This window comes from Bos grunniens, chromosome 8 (assembly GCF_055505025.1).
Source record: "Bos grunniens cultivar Pamir isolate PY7600 chromosome 8, Bosgru_T2T1.0, whole genome shotgun sequence".
Lineage (NCBI taxonomy): Eukaryota > Metazoa > Chordata > Mammalia > Artiodactyla > Bovidae > Bos > Bos grunniens.
In genome coordinates, this window is record NC_141172.1 from 8,838,437 (window position 1) to 8,866,426 (window position 27,990).

General features: G+C 49.0%; 2 protein-coding genes across 19 annotated transcripts in view; one reads left to right on the plus strand and one right to left on the minus strand.

Moving 5' to 3' along the window:
• The window catches only part of ZNF395 (zinc finger protein 395), a 67,419-nt gene extending 46,140 nt beyond the window's left edge, over positions 1 to 21,279 (plus strand). For all 9 annotated transcript variants that reach the window (XM_086414824.1, XM_086414827.1, XM_086414830.1 and 6 more), the window contains 9 exons: positions 2,296 to 2,542; positions 4,463 to 4,695; positions 7,970 to 8,079; positions 13,014 to 13,249; positions 13,886 to 13,986; positions 14,662 to 14,944; positions 16,502 to 16,594; positions 17,569 to 17,672; positions 17,862 to 21,279. In XM_086414824.1, coding sequence (XP_086270950.1) covers positions 2,296 to 2,542; positions 4,463 to 4,695; positions 7,970 to 8,079; positions 13,014 to 13,249; positions 13,886 to 13,986; positions 14,662 to 14,944; positions 16,502 to 16,594; positions 17,569 to 17,672; positions 17,862 to 17,973 — 1,519 coding nt within the window. In that variant the 3' untranslated portion in view covers positions 17,974 to 21,279. The remainder of the gene's footprint in view (positions 1 to 2,295; positions 2,543 to 4,462; positions 4,696 to 7,969; positions 8,080 to 13,013; positions 13,250 to 13,885; positions 13,987 to 14,661; positions 14,945 to 16,501; positions 16,595 to 17,568; positions 17,673 to 17,861) is intronic.
• Positions 21,280 to 23,372: 2,093 nt separating this feature from the next.
• PNOC (prepronociceptin) overlaps positions 23,373 to 27,990 on the minus strand; it is a 29,145-nt gene continuing 24,527 nt past the window's right edge. For all 10 annotated transcript variants that reach the window (XM_086414842.1, XM_086414835.1, XM_086414836.1 and 7 more), the window contains one exon: positions 23,373 to 23,800. In XM_086414842.1, coding sequence (XP_086270968.1) covers positions 23,715 to 23,800 — 86 coding nt within the window. In that variant the 3' untranslated portion in view covers positions 23,373 to 23,714. The remainder of the gene's footprint in view (positions 23,801 to 27,990) is intronic.

A 27,990-nucleotide genomic window follows, 5' to 3' on the forward strand; every position in this document is an offset into this window, starting at 1 on the left:
GCCAGGAAGATCCCCTGGAAAAGGGAATGCAGTATTCTTGCCTAGGAAATCCCATGGACAGAGGAGCCTGATAGAGTATTGTCTGTGGGATCACACAGATTTGGATGCAACTGAGTGACTAACTCTTTCTGTGTGTGTGTGTGTGTGTCTGTGTGTGGGCGCGTGCACGCGTGCGTGCACATGTGCGCCTGTGCACACGTGTGTGTGTGTGTGCATGCGTGCACATGTGTGCTCAGTCACTCCGTCATGTCCGACTCTGCAACCTATGGACTGTAACCTGCTAGGCTCCTTTGTCCATAGGATTCTTCAGGCGAGTATACTGGAGTGGGTTGCCATTCGCTTCTCCAGGGGATCTTCCCAATCCAGGGATCCAACCTGTGACTCTTGCATTGGTACCACTAGTGCCACCTGGCAGTGCTTAAAGTGAGAGTTAGAGGTTCTTGTTTCTGGCTTGATGCATGAAGATGACTGAGTGGACGCTTTTTTTTTGATAGTGGTGAAGAATTTACTCCTTATGTTTTTCTTCCTTTTGATGACATGCATAGTAAAGCTTTCCAATAGAGTGTTACTAAATATAAAGTCACTAGATACCTAGAGAGGAATTCTGGTAGGGTGGTCTGATTTTGACCTTTTTCTTACCTCTTCTTTGCTTTCTAGGGAATTCATGATAGAGATACCATACTCCCTGATTCTAGCCTGTGAAGCTCTGAGTAAAACATTTATAAAAATGTGCCAAACCCTTCTCCTCCATATTTGCAACTGTATTATTAGCAGACAGGCTGTGGAGCATGGGTGGGATTTCCCAAGAGCAACTGTGTTGACTGTTTTGATTCTCGGAGGCCCTAGAAGATTGACTTCCTCTTTTCTGGAATGGTATGGGCTCCTGAAGGTCAAGGGCTTCCCCCTCAACCACCCCTGTCCTGGGGCTTATATACCGCCAGGTGGTTAGAACCCACCTCTCAGGCAGTAGGATTTTGACCAAAGGAGCATCAGCAAGCATCTCGTCTTGTCACCTTTCTAGCCCTTCCGCCATAAAATGCAGAGGACAGGGCTCTGGTTTCTGGAGTATGATCCGTGGAGGGTGCGCTGACACCTCTGAGCAGGCAGAAATAATATATCGGTTTTTGGAGCAGCTCCTGCCCATCATGGGGTGACTGCAGAGGCCTGGAGTGGTCTTCCAAGGGTCCATGCAGGCCTATTGTCCTGCATTTCTATCAGCCCTGAACTCACAAGGGGGCAGTGTACAGGCAATTGGGAGGCAGTGAGAAAATCTGGGTTTGGAGTCGACACCAGATCCCATTTATCTGACACCAACAAGCTTTATCGCCACGAATAAGTCTCTTAAGCTCCCAGGGTTAGTTTCCTTAAGTGTAAAACAAGGAAAGTTACCATGGCTCATTTCTGTGGCTGTCTGCAGCTTTGAAGCCAGCTCAGTGTGGGATTCTGTGAGTATCTCACAGACACCCTCTTGTTCTAACTTAGTTGTTGTTCAGTTGCTAAGTCATGTCTGACTCTGTGACTCATGGGCTGTAGCCTGCCAGGCTCCTCTGTCCATGGGGATTCTCCAGGCAAGAATACTGGAGTGGGTTGCCATTTCCTTCTCCAGGAAATCTTTCCAGATCAGGGATCAAACCCGTGTCTCCTGCATTGGCAGATGGATTTTTTTACCACTAGCCACCCGGGGAGACCCCTGCTCTGACTTCACACTATCTTAATAGGATCCTGACCTGGAAAGTGACCCTTGATGTGTATGCTAAGGTGCTGCTAAGATGCTCACTGTGGGCAGAGAAGTTTCAGTAACACAACCCAAGGGTACAGCCATTAGGCATAATGGCTTTGTTAAAGGGATTTGTTAAATTAGCAGTGATGCAGCAGCCTAAGAAAACATAGCTGTGTCTCCCAAAAGAGTTTTTGTAGAATAACATTTAATGATACAGTAAAGCCGACACAGGATAAGTGAAAATTCCCTGTTTACCAAGCCATGATCCTGTTTTTTGTAGAAACACAAGTATGTAAATGCTTGTGTAGAAGAAAGCCTGAAACTCTGTCCAGGAAACATGGGCGTTTCTCTGGGAAGTCTCTTCTTGAGTGATTTGTTTTTCTGCTTATCAGGATGTTCTCAATGTCCTACTCGAAACAGGTGTTTAGCTTTTGTAGAAAGAAAACCATTGTAAAAATTACTTTAAAATGTCTCATCTTTTTTCATGGACACTCATGGGCTCCAGCTGTGTGGGGGGCATCTTCCTGCTTCCCCAGATACCGGATAAAGGACCTGTATTTCCGTTGTCTCCCCAGGAAAGGCAACAGCATGGCCAGCGTCCTGTCCCGGCGCCTCGGCAAGCGGTCCCTTCTGGGAGCCCGGGTGTTGGGACCACCTGGGGCTGCCCCACCCTCGGAGCCTCAGGCAGAGCTGCTGGAGGGGGCAGCTCCCCAGCCCTTTGTTGCCTCCAAGGATGCGTCCTGCCAGGAGCAGCCTAAGGAAGTCCTCAAGGCTCCGGGCACCTCAGGCCTCCAGCTGGTGGCCTTTCACCCCGGGCAGAAGGTAGGTTGATCCCCAAATAGACAAGTGTCCGCTGTCCCCATGCTGGGGTTCAGCAGTCCAGTGGTGTCCCAAATGACAGGCCAGAAACTCTCTGGGCACTGACTTGAGTGCAGACCTTTTCCCTGCAGCCGTATGAGCCCCTTGGACAGCAGGCTTCCCAAGAGAATGAGCCATTGTTAGCAGATCTAGGGCTCCTTCATGACAGTTCTGGGCTCAGGCCTGCTCAGAACCTCAGTGCAGAGCATAGCCAGAGCTCAGTTTCTCTTAATCTGCCCCAGTTTACAACTTTACAAAAACAAGGGAAAGGAGCTCAGATTTATGAGAGAGAGAAAATTGCATCCCTCAGTCATGTATGGATTTGCAAGTTGGACCATAAAGAAGGCTGAGCGCCAAAGAATTGATGCCTTTGAATTGTGGTGCTGGAGAAGACTCTTGAGAGTCCCTTGGACAGTAAGGAGATTGAAGCAGTCAATTCTAAAGGAATTCAACCCTTCATACTCATTGGAAGGACTGATGCTGAAGCTGAATTTCTAATACTTTGGCCATCTGATATGAAGAGCCAACTCACTGGAAAAGACCCTGATGCGGGGAAAGACTGAGGGCAGGAGGAGAAGGGGACAACACAGGATAAGACGGCTGGATGGCATCACCGACTCAATGGACATGAGTTTGAGCAAACTCCAGGAGATGGTGAAGGACATGGGGTTGCGAAGAGTTGGACACAACTTAGCGACTGAACAACAACAACGAAGATTGCACCACTGAAATACCTTGAGACGTTTCAAGACGAAGGTGTCTGTTTTGTTGGAATGCCATTTGGATTCTCTTTTCCAGTCTGCTCCTCTGTGTTATCACTAGACCCCTTTGGCCTCGTGTTATCACTAGATCCAGATGAGTGGGCTTCTCTTTCATTGCCTTCCCAAGAGCTAAATAATAATAGAGGCTCTGCCTTCTGCCTCTCTTTCAAGACCTGTGTGGTCCAGACCTCTTTTCCCACAAGGTGGGGAACCTGCCAACTGCTAGGCACCTCTGAAAGCAGTAAGTCTGCATTTTCATCACTACCATCTTGCTCCCAGGTAGACTCAGGATTTTCTGAAGGGAAAAATGCAGGGTGTGAGCAATTCAAGGCAATAGTTGGGAACCAGCAGATATGTAGAACTTTAGAGGCAAGTTAGGTTAAGAACTCAAGAGGATGGATACAGATTCCAAATTCATTTGATTTGAAAATTTAATCCATTTACATTTATTTTTTTATTTTTTTAATGATTATTAATACTTCATTTTATTAATTTTTTATTTTTTGGAGTTTTTATTCTTTCTATTCTTTTTTTTTCTTAACTTTACAATGTTGTATTGGTTTTGCCATATATCAACATGAATCCGCCAAATCCATTTACATTTAAAGTAATTAGTGATAGGTAAGGACTTGGTATTGCTATCTTGTTAATTTTTTCCTGTTTTATAATTCCTTTTTTCCTTTCTTCTTCTCTTGTTGTCTTCCTTTGTGAGTTTTTTTTTTTTTTTTTTCTGGTAGTCCTGTGCTTTGATTTCTTTATCTTTTGTGTGTCTACTAATTTCTTTGTGGTTACCATGAAGCTTACAGAAAACGTAAGTCTGTTTTAAGATGATAGCAACTTTAGTTGTATATAGACTCCAAGTTTAAAAAAAGAAGTCTCAGAAATTGATACTTTTGCTGTCTCCATCTAAAGAATTTATAAAGATTTGTTTCAGTGAGAACTGATCCACTTTGGCCGATCTGGATGTTCAGGTTGGAAGCAGGTACCCGGGAGCATCTGCATGAACTAATGATGAGTCAGAGAATGCAGTTTGTGGCAGATAGCTCCTGGGTCCCAGAACCTAGAGCACACAGAGTGAGAACTCCCAAGCACTGACCGCTGGTTGCTGTCTTTCTCTTTCCAGGTTTGTGTGTGGTACGGGGGTCAAGAGTCCACAGGACTGGTGGAGCGGCATAGTTGGGCAGAGGATAAGGTGACTGTCTGGCTGTTGGACCAGAAGTTACAGATCTGCTGCAAAGCGGAGGAGGTGTGGCTGGCTGAGCCACCGGGCCGCATCCCCCAGGTGCCACCTCCAGAGCAGGGAGCCCAGGCGCCAGCCTACAGGCCTGTGTCCAGGAACATTGATGTCCCAAAGAGGTTTGTGTGGGAGAACCTTGGCTCTGAAAGATATGTGGGTGTTGACGGAGGGGCTTTGGGATGCCTTGGGTTGGGGAAGGAATGTAGAACTCCAGATGTTTGTCTACTGGTGAAGATACCAGTCGGATGAGATACAGTGAGAGGGTATCCTCTTGAAAAAAAACCTAGATGGGCATCTTTTCTTCCCCATAACTCTGTTATTGTTGTTTTAGTCGCACAGTCCTTGTCTATTTTGCGATTCCATGGACTGTAGCCCACCAGGCTCCTCTGTCTGTGGGATTCTCTGGGCAAGAATACTGGAATGGGTTGCCATTTCCCTTCAGATCTTCCCAACCCAGGGACTGAACCTGAGTCTCCTGCATTAGCAGGTAGATTCTTTACCGCTGAGCCACCAGGGAAGCCCTGGTAACTCTGTTAAGAGTGATATATATAACTTCATCTGGCTGAGGGCTATTTTTTTCCCTTTCCTGCTTAAACTAAAATTAGTTCTTAGTTTTTCATGATGAGAGAGGAAAAAAAGTGGCTCAGATCAGGAGGCAGCAAACATGTCCAGAATGGGCCAGATAGTAAACATTATGTAGGCTTTGTGGGACACAAGGTCTGTGTCACAGCTACTCTGCTTGGCTGTGATCTTGAGAAATCAGCTGCAGACAGAACTTAAACAGGCAGGCATGTTGGGCTCCAATTAAAACTTAACTTATGGACACTCAAATTTCAATTTCATGTAATTTCCATGTGTCATATGTCAAGAAATAATATCCTTCTTTTGATTTGTAAAACCACTTAAAAACTGTTGAGCCAGGGACTTCCCTGGTGGTTCAGTGGTTCAGAATCCACCTGACAATGCAAGGGACACAGGTTCGATGCCTGGTCTGGGAGGATGCCACAGCTAAGCCTGGGAGCTACAGCTACTGAGCCCGAGTGCCCTGGAGCCCTCGCTCTGTAAGCAGAGAAGTCACTACAGTGAGAAGCCTGCACCCGACAAACAAGAGAGTAGCCCCTAGCTTGCTGTAACTAGAGAAAGCCCACACTCAGCGAGGAAGATCCAGCAAGGCCAAAAACAAACAAATAAGTAAACTTTTAAAAAGTTATGCCATTCTTAACTTTCAAACCAGGCAAAAACAGACAGTAGACTCAGTCAGGAGATTACAGAGCCCCAGCTAGATATTTAAAACCATTGATTTTGAATGAAAAATGTATACTCTGCTTTAGAAGTTTTAAAAAATTATTTTTATTATTATTATTTTTTTTTGGTCCCACTGCACAGTATGTGGGATCTTAGTTCCCCAATCAGGGATTGAACCTCTGCCCCCTGCCCTGGAAGCGTGGAGTCTTAACCACTGGACTATTAGGAAAGTCCCTGTTTTAGAACTTTATGACATGAATTTTTCCTCTGAGAATACAAACTGTACTGTGTTAGTTGCTGTCATGTCCGACTCTGTGACCCCTTGGACTGTAGCCCACCAGGCTCCTCTGTCCATGGGGATTCTCCAGGCCAGAACACTGGGGTGGGTAGCCATTCCCTTCTCCAGCAAATCTTTCCAACCCAGGGATTGAACCTGGGTCTCCTACACTGCAGACAGATTCTTTACCGTCTGAGCCACCAGGGAAGCTCTATGTTATATACTCTGTGCACATTGATCTTTTCAGATTAAAAAAGAAAATCTGCTAGTGAGATTCTTCTATGCTGTGCTATGCTTAGTCACTCAGTTGTGTCTGACTCTGCAACTCCGTGGACTGTAGCCCACCAAGCTCCTCTGTCCATGGGATTCTCCAGGCAGGATGACTGGAGTGGGTTGCCATGCCCTCCTCCAGGGGATCTTCCCAACCCAGGGATCGAACCCAGGTCTCCTGTATTACAGGTGGATTCTTTACCATCTGAGCTACCAGGGAAGCCCTTGAGTTCTGAAGTGGGTAGAGAATCCCTTCTCCAGGGGATCTTCCTGACCCAGGAATCAGACTGGGGTTTCCTGCATTGCAGGCGGATTCTTTACCAGCTGAGCTACTAGGGAAGCCCCGAGATTCTTCTATACAGGATGTGTGAGCAGCTGAACTCCCCACCTCGCAATCTGTGTGTGTCTGTACATGTTACTATTATTGACGGTACGTTCTGTGTCTTGAGACCAGACCAGAGCAATAAATAACATTTGTGATTGTGAATTCAGTGGAACCCTGGCAAAGAATTTGTCTATAGAATAGATCTATAGAAATAAAAATACAGATAATTATTCAAAAAGGGGGCCGCTGACATGTATAATACATTACTAGTCTTGGTTTAGCTGCTTCATGTCGTATAATTTAGTGGATCTGAATTGTAACGAATAAATTGTATAATACAGTCCTTTGAAATAAAGGTGCCACCTGGAAATTTATTTCAGACTGACTTTTCATACTTTAACATTACCTTGTTGATGGCTTTCATTTTATTTTCAAATAGTGTAACTTTATATGGATTAAGAAAATTATGTGTAAAATTTCATAGATCTCTGCTGGATAAAGCATTGAGGTTTGTGGGGAGATTTATTTTAGTGTTTCTGAAGTTTTTTTGCTCATTGGCTTATGTGCCAGATTCTGTTGACATTCAGAAGCTATCATATTATCTCATCACTAATATTGAGGGGAGGGAAAGGGGGTTGGTGAGTGGAATTGTTCTTCCTTAAATGTAAATATAGAGATTTCCTGGTGGTCCAGTGGCTAAGACTTTGTTCCTAACTCAGGGGGCCTGAGTTTGATCCCTGGTCAGGGAACTAGATCCCAAATGCTACAGCTAAGATTGAAGATACTGTGTGCTGCCACTAAGACCCAGCACAGTCAAATACATTAAATAAGCAAATAAATATTAAAAAATATAAAGCCAGAAAAGGAAGGTAATTATAGTGCTTTCAAATTCTAGCCAGGTGTCTTTTATACCCTTGCTTTATTTCATTGCTTGGGCATGTCTTCCTTTCCCTCAAATAAAATTCCTAGTTTTAAGCTGCAGAATGAGAGTTAGGAAATGAATTCCATGGAGAATGGAGCTGCCTCTGGGTGTCAGCAGTGGGATGGGGCCCAGCCTGCTTTCCCTGGGGTTGACTGGTATTATCAGTGGCACTCAGAACTGAGTACTTTTCATGAAGAATGAGGAGAAGTCCGAATGCTTTATTTAACTCTATTACTTGACCACACACGGACTGATCGGAGTAGGGGGCTAGAAGGGACATTCCAGGAACGTAAGATGCTCACATGACCTGCTGTGTCAGGAAGTAACCTCTGACTCTCACCTGTCTGAACCCAGGAAGTCGGATGCAGTGGAAATGGACGAGATGATGGCGGCCATGGTGCTCACGTCCCTGTCCTGCAGCCCTGTCGTGCAGAGTCCTCCCGGGGCCGAGGCCAACTTTTCTGGTGAGGAGCAGGGCCGAATGGGTTCTGGGTGTGGCCGAGGCTTCCATTCTTTCTTCTCAGTTTCCTCCTCTGGGGAAAAGTTTCCTGGTGTGTTGTGAAGATGGTTGAGCGCGAGACTGAACCTCATGGCCACCCGAGTAAGTTCTTCCATGGGAGTAAGCGAGCAGGGCACTCAGGCGGCACGAGGCCAGTAGAGGAACGTTTAGTGGTAAAGGTAGGAACGTACTAAATGATCCCCTCGTGGCCTCAGCTGATTCACGGCCCCCTTCCAGGTGCCTCATTCAGCCTCGTAAATTAGTGTGGAATAAACGATCTGAAGTCTGAAATAAATCTAATTGCTTAATGCAAACCAATAGAAAAGACTTCATAACACATTTATAAATTAAAAGAGAATGCTAGCACAACCCCCCAAATACATTATGAGTAATATGGGAGAAAGGTGGGTTGCTGAATATTAGTAGTTTGACAAGATTTGTGGTTAATCTGAACCTTTTTTTTTTTTTTTTAATTTGTTATCTGGCTGGCCTAACTTACTCCCAGGGAATAACTTTTTCATTGGTGAGATCTAACTGAATCTTGAGCTTCTTAAAAGCTTATAGGAAAATAATGGAGTCAGTTTTGAACATATCAGGTGGAAAGTGGCCTTTACAAAGCATCCCTCATAAGTAATCTCCCTACTTAGAAAATAAATTTAAGGAAGCGATAAAATTTACTTATTTCACCCAAGGCCTGTCATCAATGGCTAGACTGCTAGAAGAAGCTATTGCAGTCTGACAGCACCAGTTGAGGGGCAGAGCATCACACACCCGTTCTGTGAACACCTGGGGCCCACACCAGCAACACAGGAGGAGAGGAGTCAGTTAAAAATTATTCGTTTATTTGGTCGTGCTGAATTTTAGCTGTGGCATGGGAATTCTTAGTTCTGGCATGAGGAATCTAGTTCCCTGACCAGAAATTGAACCTCGGCCCCTTGCATTGGGAGCTCAGAGTCTTAGCCACTAGACCTCCAGGGAAGTCCCATAGAGTCAGTTTTAAGTTCTCAGGAAACTCCACGAGTTTAGGAGATTGAGGAGGTTGGTCAACAGGAAGAAGATCCAGGAAAACACCATAAAGGGAAAGAAAATCATTGACTGAAATTCCCCTCAGCTTGTGTGTGTGTGTGTGTGTGTGTGTGTGTGTGTGTGTATAATCCATTCATATATGTTCACACACACTGTGTGTGTGTGTATAATCCATTCATATATGTTCACACACACACCCCAGTGCTAGCATATACTCATCTAACTGATAATATGCTGTGATATCTTAAGTTCCCTTTGATAAACATTTTTTTATTGTCTGTTAAAGGTGTTTTCCCATAACAACATATTTCTGGTCTTCTGTTGAAGTAAGTGGGAAGATAAGGCCCCCTTGGCAGCTAATTATGTTGATGTAGTCTGGAAGGTGAGGTCTCTACAACAACCAAACCTTGCTCGCACCACCCGTTCCTCCTGGTGTCTGTGTTGTTAGGATGGCTCTGCTTGGGCCTGTGGAGAGCAGAAGGTGTGAACAAGGATTTCTTAGACGTTCAGGGTATAGTGGCCAGGGAATGCTTTGTTTTCCTGGTACAGAATCTCTGTGGACCCTGTCCTAGAAAATTGTATGATCTAAGGTGGAGTGATTTATGTTCCTCTTATAAGGTACATGGGGCTTCAATAGTGGCTCAGATGGTAAAGAATCTGCCTGCAGTGCAGGAGACCAGAGTTCGATCCCTGGGTCAAGAAATGGCAACCCACTCCAGTATTCTTGCCTGGAGAATCGCATGGACAGAGGAGCCTGGTGGGCTACAGTCCATGGGGTTGCAAAGAGTCAGATATGACTGAGCGACTAAAACTTTGTTTCACTTATAAGATACAGGTTAATTCATGAGTTTCACTTTTTAGCTTTGTTTTGTATTTTTCCTTAGGTGCCAATTTGCCAGGGTTGGCACAGAGCCACTTGAGTGGTTCCTCCGTGGAAGACTGCTGTGTTGTGGGGCAGGCCTGTTCTTTCTCCTGTTCTGATGCTAGATGTACCATTCTTCCCCTTCGCCCAGCTCTCCCTGATGGGTTTCCTTTGTGGACCTATGAGAATCATTGGTGGCCCCTGATTTCTTTCCTGAAGGGCTACGCTATTTTTAGCCTCATGTGTAGATGTCATAAACTCTCAATTTCCAGGAAGTCATACCTTTGAGACTTGACAGTGATGCTTAGGGACGGCAGAGTTCATTTGGCCCACACTGTTTGGGCAGGCTTCTCCTAACATCTGAGACTTAAATAAGGAGAGCCTGCATTGGAAACATGGAATGCTGGGTGTCTAGGTTAGCCTGAAAGTGGTTTGGAATATGGAGTAGGAGGAGAGGAAAGCAGTGGGATGCTTATCCTGGCCTCAGGGGATGTGGTAGATGGTCTCAGAATCCAGGGTAAGGAGGCCTTGTGGACCACTGCCCATGTGGAAGTTGGGGCTTGGGGACAAGGCCACCATACCTGAATGTGTCAGAGGTTTTTCCCCTTTTCTTGCTATTTCTGTGTATCAAAATTTCAGGTTGTCCTCTAGTATAAATTGGGCTTCTCTAGTAGCTCATTGATAAAGAATTCACCTGCCAGTGCCCGCTAGCCAATGCAGGGGATGCAGGTTCAATACCTGGGTCAGGAAGATCTCCTAGAGTAGGAAATGGCAACACTCCAGTATTTGTGCCTGGAAAATCCCACAGACATAGAAGCCTGGTGGGCTGTAGTCCATGGGATCGAAAAAAGTCAGAAACAACTTAGAGACTGAACAACAACAACAAAATGGTGTAAATTAGCACATTATTGACCCAAGAATTTTTGCAGAACCTAATGCCAGTGACCACCGATTTGTTACATCAGTGAATACTGAAACATCTCTGATCAATAATGTTTGGGTAACAAAAGACGTATTAATGGGTCTCTGGTCAATAAGCTGTCAGTACAGGTTTATGGCCTAGGCACGGAAGAGTCTGGGTTGGGCTTAAAGCAACCCAAAGGGAGGCAGTTTAAAAACTGAAAATTTCACAGGTCTGACTGTGGTCTTCCTGTTCAGACGCGTTGCTGGGAGCAGGGCAGCGAGTTCAGGCCCTGTCGGGCAAGCAGGCCTCCTGTCATCTCGTGATGAGTCTGAACTGTTCTCGGAGCTTGTCTTTCCTGCTCTAAACGTGTTCCCTGTGGATAAAAACAGGAGCCAGCTCTGGTAAAGTCTTCACCTCCCGACAGCTATGAGAGCTGGCTGAATGGTTTCTTTTCTCACGCAGGTTTTGATGTACTTACCTGGGTTTAAATTATCAAAAGGCATCTTTTAAGAAAGCCTGGTTAACAAGCCCTTCTCCTGGCCTCTGCATCCTACTCAACTCCCGGGAAAACTTCCCAAGTGGTACCCAGCCAGTTTGTCTGTGTGCAGGGGCGGGGTGGGGGCAGGAGAGGCTTTTCCTCTCCCCTCTCCCTGTTCTCCCCCTGCCTTTAAAGTGAGAGGTACATTTTGATTAGGTTATCTTTCCATTAATACAGGTGTCCCCTGCTATCTGAAAGTAGGGCATTTCTGTGAAAACTTTCGAAAACTGAAATGGTATAAGGCAAAGAAACCATTACCTGACGCCTCTTGCTAACGGATGCACAAAGTACATTGTGATAAAGCACAGATACTCGCAGGTTCAGTTCAAAGCTCTGGGGGCTGGTGCTGAGATGCTGAGTGTGTTCCTAGGAAGGGGCTTGGTGGGGCCACTCTCACTGTTTGGGGCACCCTGCCTCTTTAACAGCTCGCTGCAGAACCAGCATTGAAAACTATTGTCACCTTTTTTCATAAAGTGAAAGTCCTCCTTAGATTTCTTTCAGTGAAAACAGGTCCTGATGTCAGGTTGTCAGTCTGTATTCATGGGGGATTGGTTCTAGGACCCGTGCGGATACCCAGATCCATGGATACTCAAGTCCCTTGTGTAAAACAGCATTGTACTGGCATCTAAGCTATGCACATTCTCCTGCATATTGTCAATCATCTCTAGGTTACTTATAATACCTAACACAAGGCAGATGCTGTGTACAACATTATAAGTAGTTGGAAAGACAATGTAAATGCCTTTTAAATGTTGCTGTTTAAATGTTTCGTTGCTCTGTGGCAAATTCAAGTGTTGCTGTGGGGATCTTTCCGGAATTCTTTTTCCTAAATATTTTCAGTGCGGAAACTGGGGATTTGGAGGGCAGACCGCAGGTCTTGCATATGAAGGAAAAGGTATAAATTGAACTTTTGAAAACTGGGGGACACCTGCACACAAAATACAGCTACAGAGTGTGTCTGGCGGTCAGTGATGATCAGCACAGCTGTGGCAGGAAGGGTCCCTGATAACAGAGCAGTCTGCCACCCACAGACAGTGCTGCAATGAAGGGACCCATTCCTCATTTTTACTGAAGCCCAGAAAGGGGAGGGGTTTGTTAGGGAAGGGTTACTTTGTCAGTTTTTTATTTTCCCCCTTGGAATACAGAGCCAGGCAAGCAGAACCCGGCATTAGATTCAGAAACCCAGCTTTTTTAAGAAAATAATTTTTATTTATGTACCTATTTTTGGCCATGCTGGGTCTTTGTTGCTGCTTAGGCTTTTCTCTAGTTGTGGCAGCTGGGGGCTACGCTCTAGCTGCAGTGAGCCAGCTTCTCCTGTTGCAGAGCACAGGCTCAGCAGTTGAGGCACACAGGCTTAGTTCTTCCTTGGCCTGTGGGATCTGCCCAGACCAGGCATCAAATCTGTGTCTCCTGCATTGGCAGGTGGATTCTTTACCACTGTGCCACCAGGGAAGCCCAGGAACCCAGAGTCTAAACTAGAGTGTCCTGCCCCCGACCTGGGCTGTCTGTGCAGAATCTGGCATGAGCAAAGGGACAGGCACCGAGCATCCTCTGTCTTCTCCCCTCCAGCCTCCCGCATGGCCTGCGACCCGTGGAAGGAGAGCGGCGACGTGTCGGACAGCGGCAGCAGCACCACCAGCGGGCACTGGAGTGGGAGCAGCGGCGTCTCCACCCCCTCGCCCCCCCACCCCCAGGCCAGCCCCAAGTACCTGGGGGACGCCTTCGGCTCTCCCCAGACTGATAATGGATTTGAGACCGACCCAGACGCTTTCCTGTTGGATGAACCAGCTCCCCGAAAAAGAAAGGTGAGTAGCCTGAGCTTTCAAGCTCAGCCACAGAGGGGCCAGGCCTGGTTTCCCGGGCCTTCTCAGGCTCCATCCTGTTTCAGTGATCCATTTTAAAAAAAATTAATTAATTAATTAGGCTGCACCAGATCGTGGTTGTGGCATGTGGGATCTAGTTCCCCCCAACCAGGGATCGAACCCCGGCCCCCCTGCATTGGGAGCCGAGTCCCAGGCCCTGGACCATCATTTCAGCTCTCTTTTGCTGCTTCTCTTTCCTCTTGATATTCCCAGAAGCCCTCCCCTCCTCTCCAATGCCGCATCGTTGGCCTTTTCACCTCTGCCCAACCCAGCTCCCCTGTAGAGACCTCCGTCAGGTCTTCCCCTGTCCCCTAGCCCATCTCCCCTCCCCCAGCCCATCTCCTCTCCTCCATCCCCCTCCCCCCAGCCCACCCCCATCTCTGCTGCAGACCGATGCCGGCCCCCAGGACCAGCTCTCTGCCCCTGTTTGTCAGTCTTTCTGGTCTCTGGGAACCCGTTTAGCCTTCTCGAAGTCTCGATTGAGCCTTCTGCTGGGTCCTGTTGGATGTGACTGGAGCCCCACTGGGTGAGGCTGAGCGGGGGGACATGACCTCCTCATCCCTGTTCCTTTCCCTCCAGAACTCGGTGAAGGTGATGTACAAGTGCCTGTGGCCCAGCTGTGGCAAAGTCCTGCGCTCCATCGTGGGCATCAAACGACACGTGAAAGCCCTCCACCTGGGGTGGGTATGCACGCAGAGCTCCTCTGTCTAGGGCGTTCTTCAGCCCTCCTCCACCCACTGATTCCCCGAGACCCACGCCCCCAAATGTTTCTGAGAAACTGGCTGGCTGAGGACCCCACCCATCCCTGATCCTGGGCCCCGTGGAACAGCCCCTTTGCTGGGATCTTTGCTGGGAAGGAGGCCCTCCTCCGGTGGTGGGTGATGCTGTTGATGGGTATGTCTTCTCACCCCGGAAGGAAGATGGTTCAGTTCTGGGCACATAGAGGGTGGTTAGTTACTTAGAGGCTGTTGCTTCCCCTTGGGGAGCTGGGGCTCCCCTCGCACTGACAGCCGGAGCCGGGGCTGCAGAAGGCCAAGGGGACCGACTCATAGTCCTTCCCCTGCTGGAGAGAGTGACCGCGAGTGAATGGGGTCCAGAGAGGACCCAGGGCAAAGTGTGAAGCAGATCTGGCCAGAGGAGAAGCCTTCGGTGCTAGGGAAAATAATTCCCCTTGACGTGCCAGGGTGCAATCCCTGGGAGCCCATGTCGGGACCTGGGCTCCCACCTGTCCTCTGGGCTTCTCCTGTGACCTGCTGGTGGCCCTGAGCAGGCGCTCCCCCTCATGCCTCGCTGTCCCCTGTGTTTGGACCAGGGCAGCTTGTCGCTGGTTGTCACCGCATCTCCCTCCCCTGCAGGGACACCGTGGACTCCGACCAGTTCAAGCGGGAGGAGGATTTCTACTACACAGAGGTGCAGATGAAGGGGGAAGCTGCTGCGGCTGGCGTCCCCACCGCCGACTCGGCTCCGACCCCCAGCGTGACCAGCCCGCCCCTCACCATCCTGCCCCCACCGCCTCCTCCCAAAGCCCAGTCCTCAGGCCCGGATCACCCTGGCCTGGAGTCTTACCTGCCCTCTGGTGCTCTCAGCAAGTCAGCTCCTGGCTCCTTCTGGCACATTCAGGCCGACCATGCATACCAGGTATGGGGACCCCCTGGGACCTCAGCCTAGGGGCCATGAGGGATTCCGTGCCTGTCACTGGTCAGCCTGATCACAGGCCACTGACCACACTGATTGGAGGCTGAGTCCTCAGCTGAATTATCTCTTGCTTCTATAAGGAAAATGACTTCACACTCAATAAACACAGGAATTCCAGAGTTGTACCTTGATGACTGTAATGAGTGGTTACTGAATCTGGCTGAATCCAGTGGTTAAGAAATCTGGCTGAATCCCTAAGTAACCAGGTTGATAGATTTGGATAGGGGAATTGGTCCATTGTTGGTTATAAGAGGGGATAGACTAGTGTAGTAGGGTTTCCGAGAGCAAATCCCCAATTCTCAGAACTGTACTACATTAAATAATCTGGCCCTCAGTTTTTTGAATACATACTGTGTGTCAAGCTGCAGGATAAGCTTTGCAGATAGAATAAGATATATAATTCTTGAGCTTGTGAAGTGTACAGTTTAGCTGGAGAGAGAAATGAATATGTAACTACGATTAATTATAATAAGTAGTTAAAATATCTTACTGGAGGCACAAGCAATTGTTGTGGGTACAGGAAGGACCAGGCTTCCCTGGTGGCTCAGTGGTAAAGAATCCACCTGCCAATGCAGGTGATTCGGGTTCGATCCCTGGGTTGGGAAGATCCTCTGGAGAAGGAGGTGGCAACTGGCTCCAGTATTCTTACCTGGGAAATCCCATGGACAGAGGAGGCAGGGTACAGTTCACAAGTCGGACATAAGTTAGTGACTAAGCAACAATAGCTGTAAAGACCAAGGTATTATGCCCATTGGGTTGGGAAAGCAGTCATGGAGCGGGTGGCATTTAGGGTGGTTTTTACTGCATGTAGTAGGTGCCGAAGACTCTGTTTGCCATGTGCAAGTTTTTCTTAAAATCCTTTGATGCCTACTGCTTGTTTTTTTCCGACTGTAGGCTTATTTGCAAGTTAGTAATTAAGAAGCAGTGCTTTCCGTCGGAAAGCCTTTAGAGAGCAAGCCAGCTCTCCTTCTCATTAGAATGAGTGGTCATGAGTGGTCACTCAGCTATTTCAACTCAGGTGGCCCTTCAGGCCGCCAGCTGTCCCTGTGACATGAGACCTGGAAAGGGCGGTTGGTGATTTTAGAAACAAACCTTGACCTGGAGAGTCGCTGCTTCCATGCGGTTGCCCCAGGGGTGGCAGGCACTTAGCGCAGTGCCTGTGCCCCAACTCACAAGGCTGAATTTCTGGGGGAGCTGCCCCGAGCATGTTCTTCGTAGATGATGCCGCCAAGAAGTTAATCTGTGGAGATGATTAAGTCATGAGGCTGGCACGTAAACCAGCTCCAAGAGGGGAGCTCCAAAAAAAGCCTGGAGCCCGAGACAAAGACGACTCCAGAGAGCCAGTGCTCTGCTATTTCTCTCAGGAGGAGCATTTTGGGGTGTCCCAGGACTTTTTAGTGTGAGGTTGCTGTTGCTGCAGACCATGAGGTCACTGGAGTGGAAAGAGGGCCCTGAGAGCTTCCTGAGCTGGGCCCTGGCCAACGCACTCTGTCTCCACAGGCTCTGCCGCCTTTCCAGATCCCGGTCTCCCCGCACATCTACACCAGCATCAGCTGGGCTGCTGCCCCCTCCAGCACCTCCTCCCTGTCCCCGGTGAGTGCGCCAGCGCTCCAGGCCCCTCAGCCCTTCCAGGGGCCCTGGAACCAGCTGAGGGCTCAGCCACACACACCCCGTGCTGGAGGCCTTTCCCCCGAGCTCATTGCCTCCTGCACCCCAGCTTCTTGAAAGTCTTCATACCCTTGCCCACCGCCCCCCTCCCCCCCCCGCCCCGCCACCACCGAGAGTCATAGGTGCCAATAGAATGTGGGAGGGGCGTGGTGGCGAGGAGCACCAAGATAAAGTTTATTGCCAAGATCATGAGGCCAGGTGGGATCAGCGCTCTGTTTAGTTCTGAGCCCCTGGGGGTGCTTGGTAAGGTTTTGATGCCAAGAGGAGGAGGGAGAGGACATGGGGAAGCTGGAGGGGCAGAGGGAGGGTGAGAAAGGAGAGAGGGGCGCGTGGGGGGCTGTGCAGGTGGATCAGAGCTCCCCGGGCCACCGCAGACCAGCGCCTTAGGTTGCTTGCCCCCAAACTGAAATAAATTGTAAGTTATTTTGAATCCCCATGGACAGAAGAGCCTGGCGGGCTACAGTCCATGGTGTTGCGAAGAGTTGGATACGACTGAGAGACCCTTAGGGTGTTGCAGTCTGAAACGCCTCCTGCAGGAAGGCATCACCGCACACTGTAAAACCCACGTACCCAAAGGTGCCGCTGAGGCTGTGCTGTCCCTCTTTCTGCCCCAGTATGGTAGCTTCTTCTAAATCTGCAGGTGGCAGCCCACGAGGGGGCCAGGCCAAGTGGCTCTCCTGCTTGGAGCCCCTTCCCCTAGCTGCAGTGTGCCTTTCAAGGCTGGCTCCTGCCTCTCCACCTCCACTCCCTCCTTGATCCCTGCTCACCTCTCCCTGAAATCTCCTTCTAGAGAAGGCCTCCTGGCACAGGTGGGGTGGGGGTAGCTGGCTGTCCCCCGGGATGGTCCTTTTGCCTTGCACTTCTGCCCTCGTGCTCACAGCCCCTCTCCTTGTGCCCAGGTCCGGAGCCGGTCGCTAAGCTTCAGCGAGCCCCAGCAGCCGCCCCCTGCCATGAAGTCTCACCTGATCGTCACGTCTCCACCTCGGGCCCAGAGCACCACCAGGTGAGCCTGTCCTCTCCCGAGATCTCCTTGGGGGCTCCTGTCCCCACCCGCCCCTCGTCCCTAGGGTTGGTCCCAGGGAGCCAGTGGGGGACGTCTCAGATGCGAGGGAGGCGGTCGGTCTTCCGGCCCTGGTGGCCCCCTTGCTGGCTGGCCAGCGGGTGACCATCCCCTCATTGACCCTTCTTGTAGGAAAGCCCGCGGGGAAGCTAAGAAGTGCCGCAAGGTGTACGGCATTGAGCACCGGGACCAGTGGTGCACCGCCTGCCGCTGGAAGAAGGCCTGCCAGCGCTTCCTGGACTGAACCACGGCCCCTCCCGGTGGCCTGGGGACACAGGCAGATGGGTCCCAAGCCCACAGCAGAAGCCTAAAAGCTACAGAGTGGACATGGGGAGTTTGGGCTCTATTGGCTAAGATTGAATACTCAAATGTTTTAGTTTTTTTTTTTTAAATAGAAACAAAAAAATTATTTTTTTTCCCCTAAAATAAGAGAGAGCCAAAACTGACCAAGGGTATTCTGCAGCAAACCAGAGACCAAAGAAATGACTCCCCCTCCTCTCCTCCCCACAGCCTATCTCCCTAGGGGATTAATGTGTACCGTATGGAAGGAAGGGACAGCTCATTGTGTTTCCTGCTGAGCTGGTGGATTCTTTGCTTTCTCCACTCTTTCAGAAGGGACTTTGAGCAACATGGATTTACTTTTTTTTTTTTTAGAAAAAAGATTTCTGGCTGATGACCCAGAGAACAGGACCTGCTGAGGCTGGGGTGGGAAGACGGGGCTGATGTGTGAGCTTTTTGAGGTGCAGCCGGCCCCCTTTCTCCACCCAGATCTAGGAGAAGGGAGAGATTGTCCTCCCCCAGCAGCTTCCATCAGAATGCAAGGAAAGCTCTTTTTCTGGTGCCAGCTGCTCCGATGTGGGGTCCCTCAGGTCAGGTTGCAGCCCAACAGATACGGTGTGGCCTCTTCTCCAAGCCCAGATGCGTAGGTTTGTAAAAAGACTGTCCCCAGGAAGCTGAGCCAAAAGGCTAAAAAGAATTCACGTCGTACAGTGTGGCAGATCAAGACTCCCTTGCCCACTCTTTCCTTGAGAAGAGACCAGACGGTATAAAACTCGGCAAGAGTTCTTCGCTGTTCCCTGAGTGAACCCACACCCACCCCTCCCCACCAGCTCTGGAAGACACCCCCTCAGAAACACTTTGTTTTCACTTACGGTGTATTCAGGAGCCTCTTTCTGATTAAAGATTCCCCCTTTGGCTGAGAGATCCTGCCCTGAGGTAGATCCCTCTTCGCCTCATGGGAACCAGGGATCTTCCCGTGTTCCTCCAAGGCCATAGGGCCGGGCTGGTGAAGAGAACAGAGAGAAAGGTAGGTGGCAGCTCCTGCCACGGTGAGAGGGCACAGAGCTGTCCCGTGGCTCCATGGGCTCACCTGGCCCTTTGGGGACCATCTGGTTTTCTTCCTAAGGTGACAGGCAGGACAGGACTCTTCAGGGGGCTTCTGCGGGGTCGTCAGTGTGATGGGGAGGGTCAGTTGGATGTGGTGTCGTGGTTCCAGACACCTGTTGGGCGTCTTCTGGGGAGGTTAGGGGGCCTGAGGAGGTCATGTGACGGGAACTGGGGTTGATTTAGCATCTACTGGAGACCTCAGGAATGGAGGGGACCCCGAACTGCGTGACCTGAGAGCTGAATACGTAAATCCATTTTTGTTGAGGAGGGATGAGTAGAGGCAGGGGGTTCTGTGCCTGGGCGAGCAGGGCTGGGGGAGGGTATGTTTTTGGCTCAAAGCCTCACCTTTCTGCCGAGCGGGACTGGTCTGGGGGACTCCTCAGGGCCCACGTCCCAAATGTCAGGGGCTCAGGGAACTCTACCATGAGGCCAACTCTCTGGGGCTTGCACAGCGGCATCCAGGCTTTGGCTGTGAGCAAGGCTGTCCTTCCCGTCCAGGCAGGCTCACCTGGCTGCAGGAGCCCGATAGATGCCTTTCCATCTGTGACACGCATGTTGGAAACTGGCAGACGGGAATAGGGGGTATGATGGTGTGAAGGGTGATGGTGACCTGGGTTTGGTGACAGAAGGGAAAGGCACTCTAACACATGAGTGTCTTTGGTGGTGATGGGGTATATTTTTATAACTTAGTAAAAAAAAAAAAATGTATGTGGAATTCTGTCCCTCGGTAAAGCTGGAAATCAAGCCAGCAAGAGGTGCTGGGTTCTTCCTCCCGCTCCTTCAAGCTCCCAGCTTCCCAAAGCTGACTCCCGGCTTCGCGCCCTGTGCACCTGTAGGTCCTACCCGTGTGAGGAGGGGGCCTTTGAGACGGGGGTGGGGGGAGCTCTGCCCAGCAGCGTCTCCCCTTTCCTCCTTACTCAAAGCCTTTGCTGGGTCTCCCCTTTGGAGACACTATTTTCATTTCCTCCTCAGTTTGGACCATGTAGGTACAACTGGATATCAAGATTTTCTCTAAGTAAGGCAGGCTTGTCGCCTCACTGCTGTACAGGGCAGAAAAGGAAGAGAGAAGAAATTGATGCAACAATTTCAAAACTGAGGTTCTTGTTTTTTTTAACATTCTGGTGCGGCTTTCCCTGTCGGCCTTTGCTCCGGCCTCCTTCCCGGTGGTGGTGGCCTCCTCCAGCCCCTCTCCTCCCACTGCTCCGTCTGTGGCTGTCGTGCGGGTTCTTGACGTGTGGTCTGTCCTGGGGTTGTCCCATTCGTCTCTTCTCAGAGGGCCGGGGGTTGTTTGTGAACTGACCCCACCATCACGCCTGTTTTCTTCATCTCTGTATTTCTCCCTACTTCCTGGCCCATCCTGGGAGGCAGAACCTGATGGAAGGTAAGAGGCGACAGGTGCGCTTTGGAAACTAACAGGACGGATTGGCAAAGCAAGCGTCTTGGGAAACTCTTTACTCCGGGGATGTTATGCTTATTCCCAATATTTTGGAAGTACCTTTGGAGTCTGTGGTGCCTGCTTTGAGCAGCCTTAATGATACTGAATCTGCACCCATGCTTGCGCTTCAGTGCGAAGAGAGTCCAGTGAATAGTGGTGGTGTAGTGGTGGAGTCACTGAGTCCTGTCTGACTCTTTGCAACCTCATGGTAGCCCTACAGGCTCTTCTTGTTCGTGGGATTTCCCGGGCAAGAAGACTGGAGTGACTTGCCATTTCCTGGTGGTCAAGTGAGGTCACAGGTGCAGAACACAAGGACCAACGGGTGAGTAAAATGGCTTAGATTTAATAATCTGACTTTGAAGCTGGCTGTGAAAGCAATCCTGTAATTTCAGAACACATTCTGAGCAACATCCACAAGGTTGCAGTTGGCCCGAGGCTAGATTCTTTGAAGGACATAATGGATTTGGATGTGGAAACTCTGACTTTTCGGAAGAAATCTGTCCTGTTACTTTCTGGTCCTCACAGGTTCTGACTTTACCAGGGGCAAAAAGAAAAAAAGGAGAGGGAGATAAATCCCATCTGTGAACTTGTCTTTATTGGCGCCTTTTCCCCCAGCTGTCTTCCAAGTATTATTTTTACTGTTAAAAATTTTTTTAAAAATGTGAAATATAATGTTTTTACAGCAATATGAAATATATTTTATAAGGAATAAAATGGTACATTGTCTGATTTGATGTGTGCCTGTCCCTCCGCCCTCTCGCCCTGCAAAGGATAAGATTATCTTTGTCCTTGGTGTTAAGCAAGCAATAGCCCCGGGGGAGAAGTGTGTATACTCCTTTGCTTATAGTAACAGCAGGCAACATTATCGGACCTGGCCAAGCGCTTACATGGATAAACCCACAAAGGAATTACTGTTGTCAGTCCCATTTTTATTTTATTTTTAAAATAAAATATTTTTAAAATTTATTAATTTATTTTCATTTCATCACTCCCATTTTACAGGTGAGGAAAGTGAGGCCCAGAGGTTAGAAAACTTGCCCAAAGTCATCATCTGGAAAATAATAGCGTTAGGATTGTAATCTAGGAGATAACCAGTTTCTTTTTTTTTTCTTCCTAATCTCTGATTTTAATTTTTACAGTTTAATGGTTTATTACAGTGCAAACACCTAAGTATCCACCATTCCTTCAAAAAACAGATCGTGGCCAGCATTCCAGAAACTGCCATTGTACCTCTGTGTTGTGCTTAGTCGCTCAGTCGTGTCTGACTGTTTGACCCTATGGACTGTTGCCCGCCAGGCTCCTCTGTCCATGGGGATTCCCTAGGCAAGAATACTAGAGTGAGTTCCGATGCCCTCCTTCAGGGTATCTTCCCAACCCAGGGATCAAACCCAGGTCTCCCGCATTGCAGGCAGATTCTTTACCATCTGAGCCACCGGGGAAGCCCTCTAGCTAGGTGCTATTCCTCCTTTCCTCATAAAAGCAACCACTGTTTTTTTACTTTTTACATTAGTGACTTCCTTGATTTAGGAAAGTAACCATTTTCTCTCTTGCTTGCATTGTTGATGATGGGGAGAAGGTCCCGGCTGTGGACCTAAATTTGCTGGGGAGCCGGCAAGTGCCTACGGAGAGAAGGAGCCACCTTCTGCTTGTGCAACGCGTGCTAACCCTGCTCCCCACCCCCGTCAACCCGTGGCTTTTGTGTCCTCTGATGGCCCACGATGCTGGTTCAGAGCTGGCCTGGGTGGAAGGGGAGCTGGCACAGAAAGCTCTGTCTTGCCCTGGGAGGGGGTTCTAGGACACACACCACCCAGCAGGGAGGTGTGAAGCTGCTCAGAGAAGAAGACCTAAGAACTAGATTTCTGCCAAAGTCAGTCTAGATCAGCAGCCTGTGGGAGAGGTTGTCCTTAGCCTTTCCCTCCCCTTGGTGTAGATTAGAGAGCCCCTTTCTCCCTCTTCCCCTGTCCTTGCCCCACTTGGTCTAAGACAGACTAAGAATCGCTGCGATTTCCCGCCGGTGCCCGCCACCCCCACCCTGCCTTCCTGCACCCCTCCTTTAAAGGGGTTTACTGCCTTTGGGCTGGACATTGTCCATTTGCAGCTCTGGACCCTCCCAGGTCCACCTTTGTGACTGCATCCAAAAGTTAGGTTGCACCCCTAACTTTCTGGCTCCCAGTTGGGTCTGACCAACAGGAGACGCCAGGCTAGAGTTGGAAAGGAGAGAGTTCAATCTCGCCGATGGTACCAGCCTGCACAGTGAGTGGCTGTTTCCCTCCTGACCACTAGAGGGAGCTACAGTCCTCACTGGGTTCCAGTAACCCCTCACCTCACCAGGCGCCCCCGCCACGCCCCGAGTTCCCCAGCAGAGCACCTTACCCTCCCTATTGATTTCCCACGGCCCCCTATATATCTGTATAGAAGTTTGACCCACCTCAGTCACTCCATTTGGGTGGACCAGAGGTTTCTTGGCTGAATTGATATTACCCATCTTAACATGTTTTGAGTTAGTTTCGACCCCATCCAGAGGGTCCCAAACCAGCAAATGCTACATCACCTGGAAATTGTTAAAGATGCAACTTTCTAGTGAGTCAGAAACTGAGGGTGGGGTACAGTAGCCTGGCCCCTCCACCATCCCGCCTGCTGGGTCCAATCACAGAGCAGCGGGCTTTGGACCTGGGGACCCAGCACGGTCGGGGTGTTCCTGCTCGACACACTTGACATAAAACAGAGTCACCTGCGTTTGGCCTCTGGCTCTCAGGAGAGGCAGCTCTGACTGTATATCTGGAGTCTGTGCTCTCAGTTAAAGAAGCAGCCAACCCATTTACTAACCATTTGCTCAGTAGAAGTTTAATGGAGAAATCTGTTTAAAACAACCGGTCAAAAAGAACAGCTCTTTTACAAACAAGTTACGGCAGTGACGAGTCAAAACCCCAGGCTTGATTTCCTGTTCCTTGAACCCACCACCTCAAAGGGGGAAGAGGTGAGTGAGAAGGAGAGATGGGGCCGTTTAAATGTTAGCTGGAGGAATTACAAAAATACACTCTGATGTAGCAACAGGGCTGTCATGAAACATGCCATGAATGGGGAGGGGCCAGGAGGAGTCAGGGAGGGAAAGACAACCAGATGGGGCAGGACCCTGGGGTGGCAGCCTGGAGGCAAAGCTCGCCTCAGTGCCTTGGGGAGGGAGGCGTCCTGATGCCCAGCCGGCAGGTTTGGGGCTGGAGACATGCTGCTTTGGGGATCGCCCGGACACCTGGAGAGACATAAAATGACAAATTAATGGCAGATTAAAACGGCAAATCTGACAGTTTTTCTGTCCCTTCAATTCGATTTTCCCTAGTGCCTGAGAAATAGAAAGGAGGCAAAGAAAAACTATCGTCTGGGACTTTCCTGGAGGTCCAGAGGTTAAGATTCCGTGCTCTAAATGCAGGGCTGCTGTGCTGTGCTTGGTCGCTGTCGTGTCCAACTCTTTGCAACCCCACGCGCTGTAGCCCACCAGGCACCTCTGTCCTTGGGGATTCTCCAGGCAAGTAAGAATACTGGAGTGGGTTGCCATGCGATTCTCCAGGGGTTCTTCCCAGCTCAGGAATCGAACCCAGGTCTCCTGCATTGCAGGTGGATTCTTTACCGTCTGAGCCACCAGGGAAGCCCAAGAATACTGGAGTGGGTAGTTTATCCCATCTCCAGTGGATCTTCCCAACCCAGGAATCGAACGGGGGTCTCTTGCCTTGCAGGTGAATTCTTTACCAGCTGAGCTACCAGGGAAGCCCTAAATGTAGAGGGCCTGGTCAGGGAACTAGGATCCCACATGTTGTACAGTGCGGCCAAGTAAATTATGTTTTTTTAAAAAAGCTTTATAAGCCACATAATTATCCCCAAAAGCAGCAAGAAGGGGTCCCTGACTCCCTCTACACACCTGTTTCCCTGGCCCATAATCTAGCGTCAGAACCAAGAGAACAAAGGGGAAGCCTCCTGCCCGGAAACAGTTCTCTTATCCCTGGTATCAGTATTTGGAATCTCTGTATAGTAATTCATTTCTTCAGGCTAAAAAGAGCCCTCATTTGTGGCTCTATTACAAGTGCTAACTTCACTGATTCCTCACCAGGAATGAATCTGCTCACTCTCCACCATCTAGAAAGTCAAAGTCTGGGGCAGCGGAAGACAGGAGGGGAGCATGGGGCCAGGAAAATGGACGGCAGGTATCGGGATCAGTCGCGTACTCTTCACAGGTCTCTCTAGGACTGGTCCTGCACCCCAGTGTCCCTTTTTTTATTCCACTTGTTATTTTTTTATTGGAGTGTCATTGCTTTATTATGTTGTTAGTGTTTGCCGTAGAACAAAGTGAGTCAGCTATAAGCATACAGATATCTGCTCCCTCCTGAACCTCTCTCCTTCCCATCTCGCCCCATCCCGCCCTTCTCGGTCGTCACAGAGCGCTGAGCTGAGCTCCCTGTGCCATACAGCAGCTTCCCACTGGCTGTTTTACATGGCAGTGGGTATAGTCAATGCTGCTGTCTCAATCCATGCCACCTCTCGCCTCTCCCTGCTGTGTCCACAAGTCCATTCCCTACAGTCTGTGTCTATTCCCACCCTGCAAATAGGTTCCTCTGTACCATTTTTCTCGATTCCATATATACCAGTGTCCCTCCCTTCTAGGACATCATTACACTTTCTGAATAAGGGTTCTTTATCCCAAGTGTTTGCTTCCCCAGTGGCTCAGTGGTAAGGAACCTGCCTGCCAATACAGGAGACATGGGTCCTATCCCCTGGAGGAGGAAGTGGCAACCCACTCCAGTATTCTTGCCTGGGGAATCCCATGGATAGAGGAGCCTGGGGGGCTGCAGTCCATGAGGTCACAGAGTGGGACATGATTGAGCGCACACACACACGTCGCATGTGTTGGGTGGCGCCGTTCCGCCCAGCATTCTAAATATAGGCTGGTGTTGGGTGTCTCAGGTGTCCAGAACAGCTCTGGCAATAGGAGTCCCCGAGCCATGGAGAAATCTCAAGCATGTGTGGGGCTGGCTGGGGTGTGTACAGGCAAATAAAGACAGGCTTAAGGGACTCATAAATACACATCCACACGGGAACTCAGCAGCCATGAATGTGTAGAAAAAAGAATCAGCAAGATGGTCGCAGGAGGAGAGCAATCGATAATACCCAGATGAGCTGCTTAATATCACCAGCGTTTCCATCAAGAACTTTATATCTTGAGCAAAGCCACAGGCAGAAGCTGGTTACCTGTTATGTTCCAGTACCTCTCAGTTGGAGGCTTAATAGAAAACTAGAAAAACCAATTGCCTGAATAGGGGCTCAAATAGTTTTTCTAAAAACTAAATTGATTCCTGCTAACGTGACTGATTTGAAACTCTTTATAAGGTAAACGGTCATAGATCAGACTTAGATGTGTCTTCAGGGTGCCTTGATGGTCCCTTTAAAGAATGTCTCTAAAGTTTAGGAGGAAGGTTCGGTGGGGCGGGAGTAGGGGGGAAACATATGTATACCTATGGCTGACTCATGTTGATATGTGGCAGAAACCAACACAATATTGTAAAGCAATTATCCTCCAATTAAAAATTTAAAAAGAAGAATTTCTTTAAGATTTGGAAGAATTCAGCCCATGCCATTTCTGAAAGATTTTTTATTACGTCCTGTGTAGATATGGCTTTGGAGAAATGAATGCTTATTAGGGATCCAAGAATATGACTTCAAAACCAGTGCAGGTTAATTCAGGGCCTTCAGAGATTAGTCATTCTGCTAAAATAAACAAGGCAGCCTTTGGCTCGCCACTGAATACATATATCCGTATTTGGCAATGGGCGTTTTGCAAACAAGCTAGCCTACCTGCAAAGTGTTGTGTGGGCTGCCTTCCTGCTGCAGTGTGGGTGCTCAAGACTCACATGTGGATTAATAAACATTGAAGGAGGATTATTAACATCTGGCTACCTTTGACATATAGGAAGCAAAGTAAAAGAGCCCATGCACAAACTTTTTGCTTTTATGCCTCTCTGTCAGGCAAAAGCCCCCACTTGGGTGATAATGTTTGTGCAAAGTTTCTGACCAACTGAATAGTTCATTCTGTTAGGGGAAGCTTCTCTCTTTAAGGAGAGATATGAGATACCGCATGCGCGCCTGAGCCTGTCTGACTCTTTTCGACCTCATGAACTGCATGCAACCTGCCAGGCTCCTCTGTCCATGGGATTCTCCGGGCAAGAATACTGGAGTGGGTTGCCATTTCCTCCTCCTGGGGATCTTCCCAACGCAGGGATTGAACCCATGTCTCCTGCGTTGCCAGGCAGATTCTTTACCACTGAGCCACCAGGGAAGCTCAGATGAAATCCTGCAGATAATCATATTCCTACATATGAATTAAGGCACATATGCTTAATGCTTGGAATTCTCTTAGATTTTCAGAAAAGTTCATTGTGCTAGTTCCCTCTGCCACTCAAAGTTATGTGTAGGTTAATGGGCTGAGGAAAGCCGAGTTTGTCATGACTGGGAAGTAAGTTAGGATCTCTGATATTTATGATCTGATCTGCATTGTAGGTACATGTATAAACAAGTGCCCGGGGGAGTAAGAACAGACAGGCAGGGAGGTAGGAGGAAGGGCAAGCAAGCAAACACAAGACAGAAATGGCACCTGGACACTTTTCCTGGTGGTCCAGTGGTTAAGAATCTGCCTGCCAAGGAAGGGGACGTGGGTTAATCCCTAGTACAGGAAGAGCCCACATGCTGTGTGGCGACTAAGCCTGTACTCCACAACTACTGAAGCTCTCACACCCTAGAACCCGTGCTCTGCAACAAAAGACGCCGCCACAGTGAGAAGCCTGTGCACCGCAACTAGAGAGCAGCCCTCATCGCCACAACCAGAGAAAACCCATAGGCAGCAACAAAGACCCTGCGCAGCCAAAAATAATAAATAAAAATTAAAACCAACCAACCAACAAACAAAAAACCAGAAATGGCACCCGGAAAGAGGCAAAAAGTGAGGAAAAATTATGATCCTTTTAGTGCCTCTCCTAAAAGTGACTGAGGTCATTAGGGCCAGATTCTCAAAACCTTGCTCAGGTGCCATCAGCTGCAAAGCACCAGCCTACCAGCCCAAAGTGATCAGGTGAACAAGTGATGTGTGGCAGAAAGAAACACAGAAAGTGTCCTAACAAGAACTGCTCCTAACCAGAGCTCCTTGACTGGGGGAGAGTGGGAAAGTTGAAAGGTTGCCATGGAAGCCAGTTACCTTGAGATAGAGGGAGGAGGGGAGGGGACAGCTAAGCCATCTTTGAAGGTGAAACAGCAACATCACAGACATAGATCAGACTCTGCAAATGGCTAAGTGCAGGTCCTTTGGGTCCTTAAAGTCTCCGGGGAAAGGTGAGTGAATGGTTTCTATGGCAACCTGATAGGAGGCTTGGTCCACTTCATTGTCCCCATAGTAACTAAGCT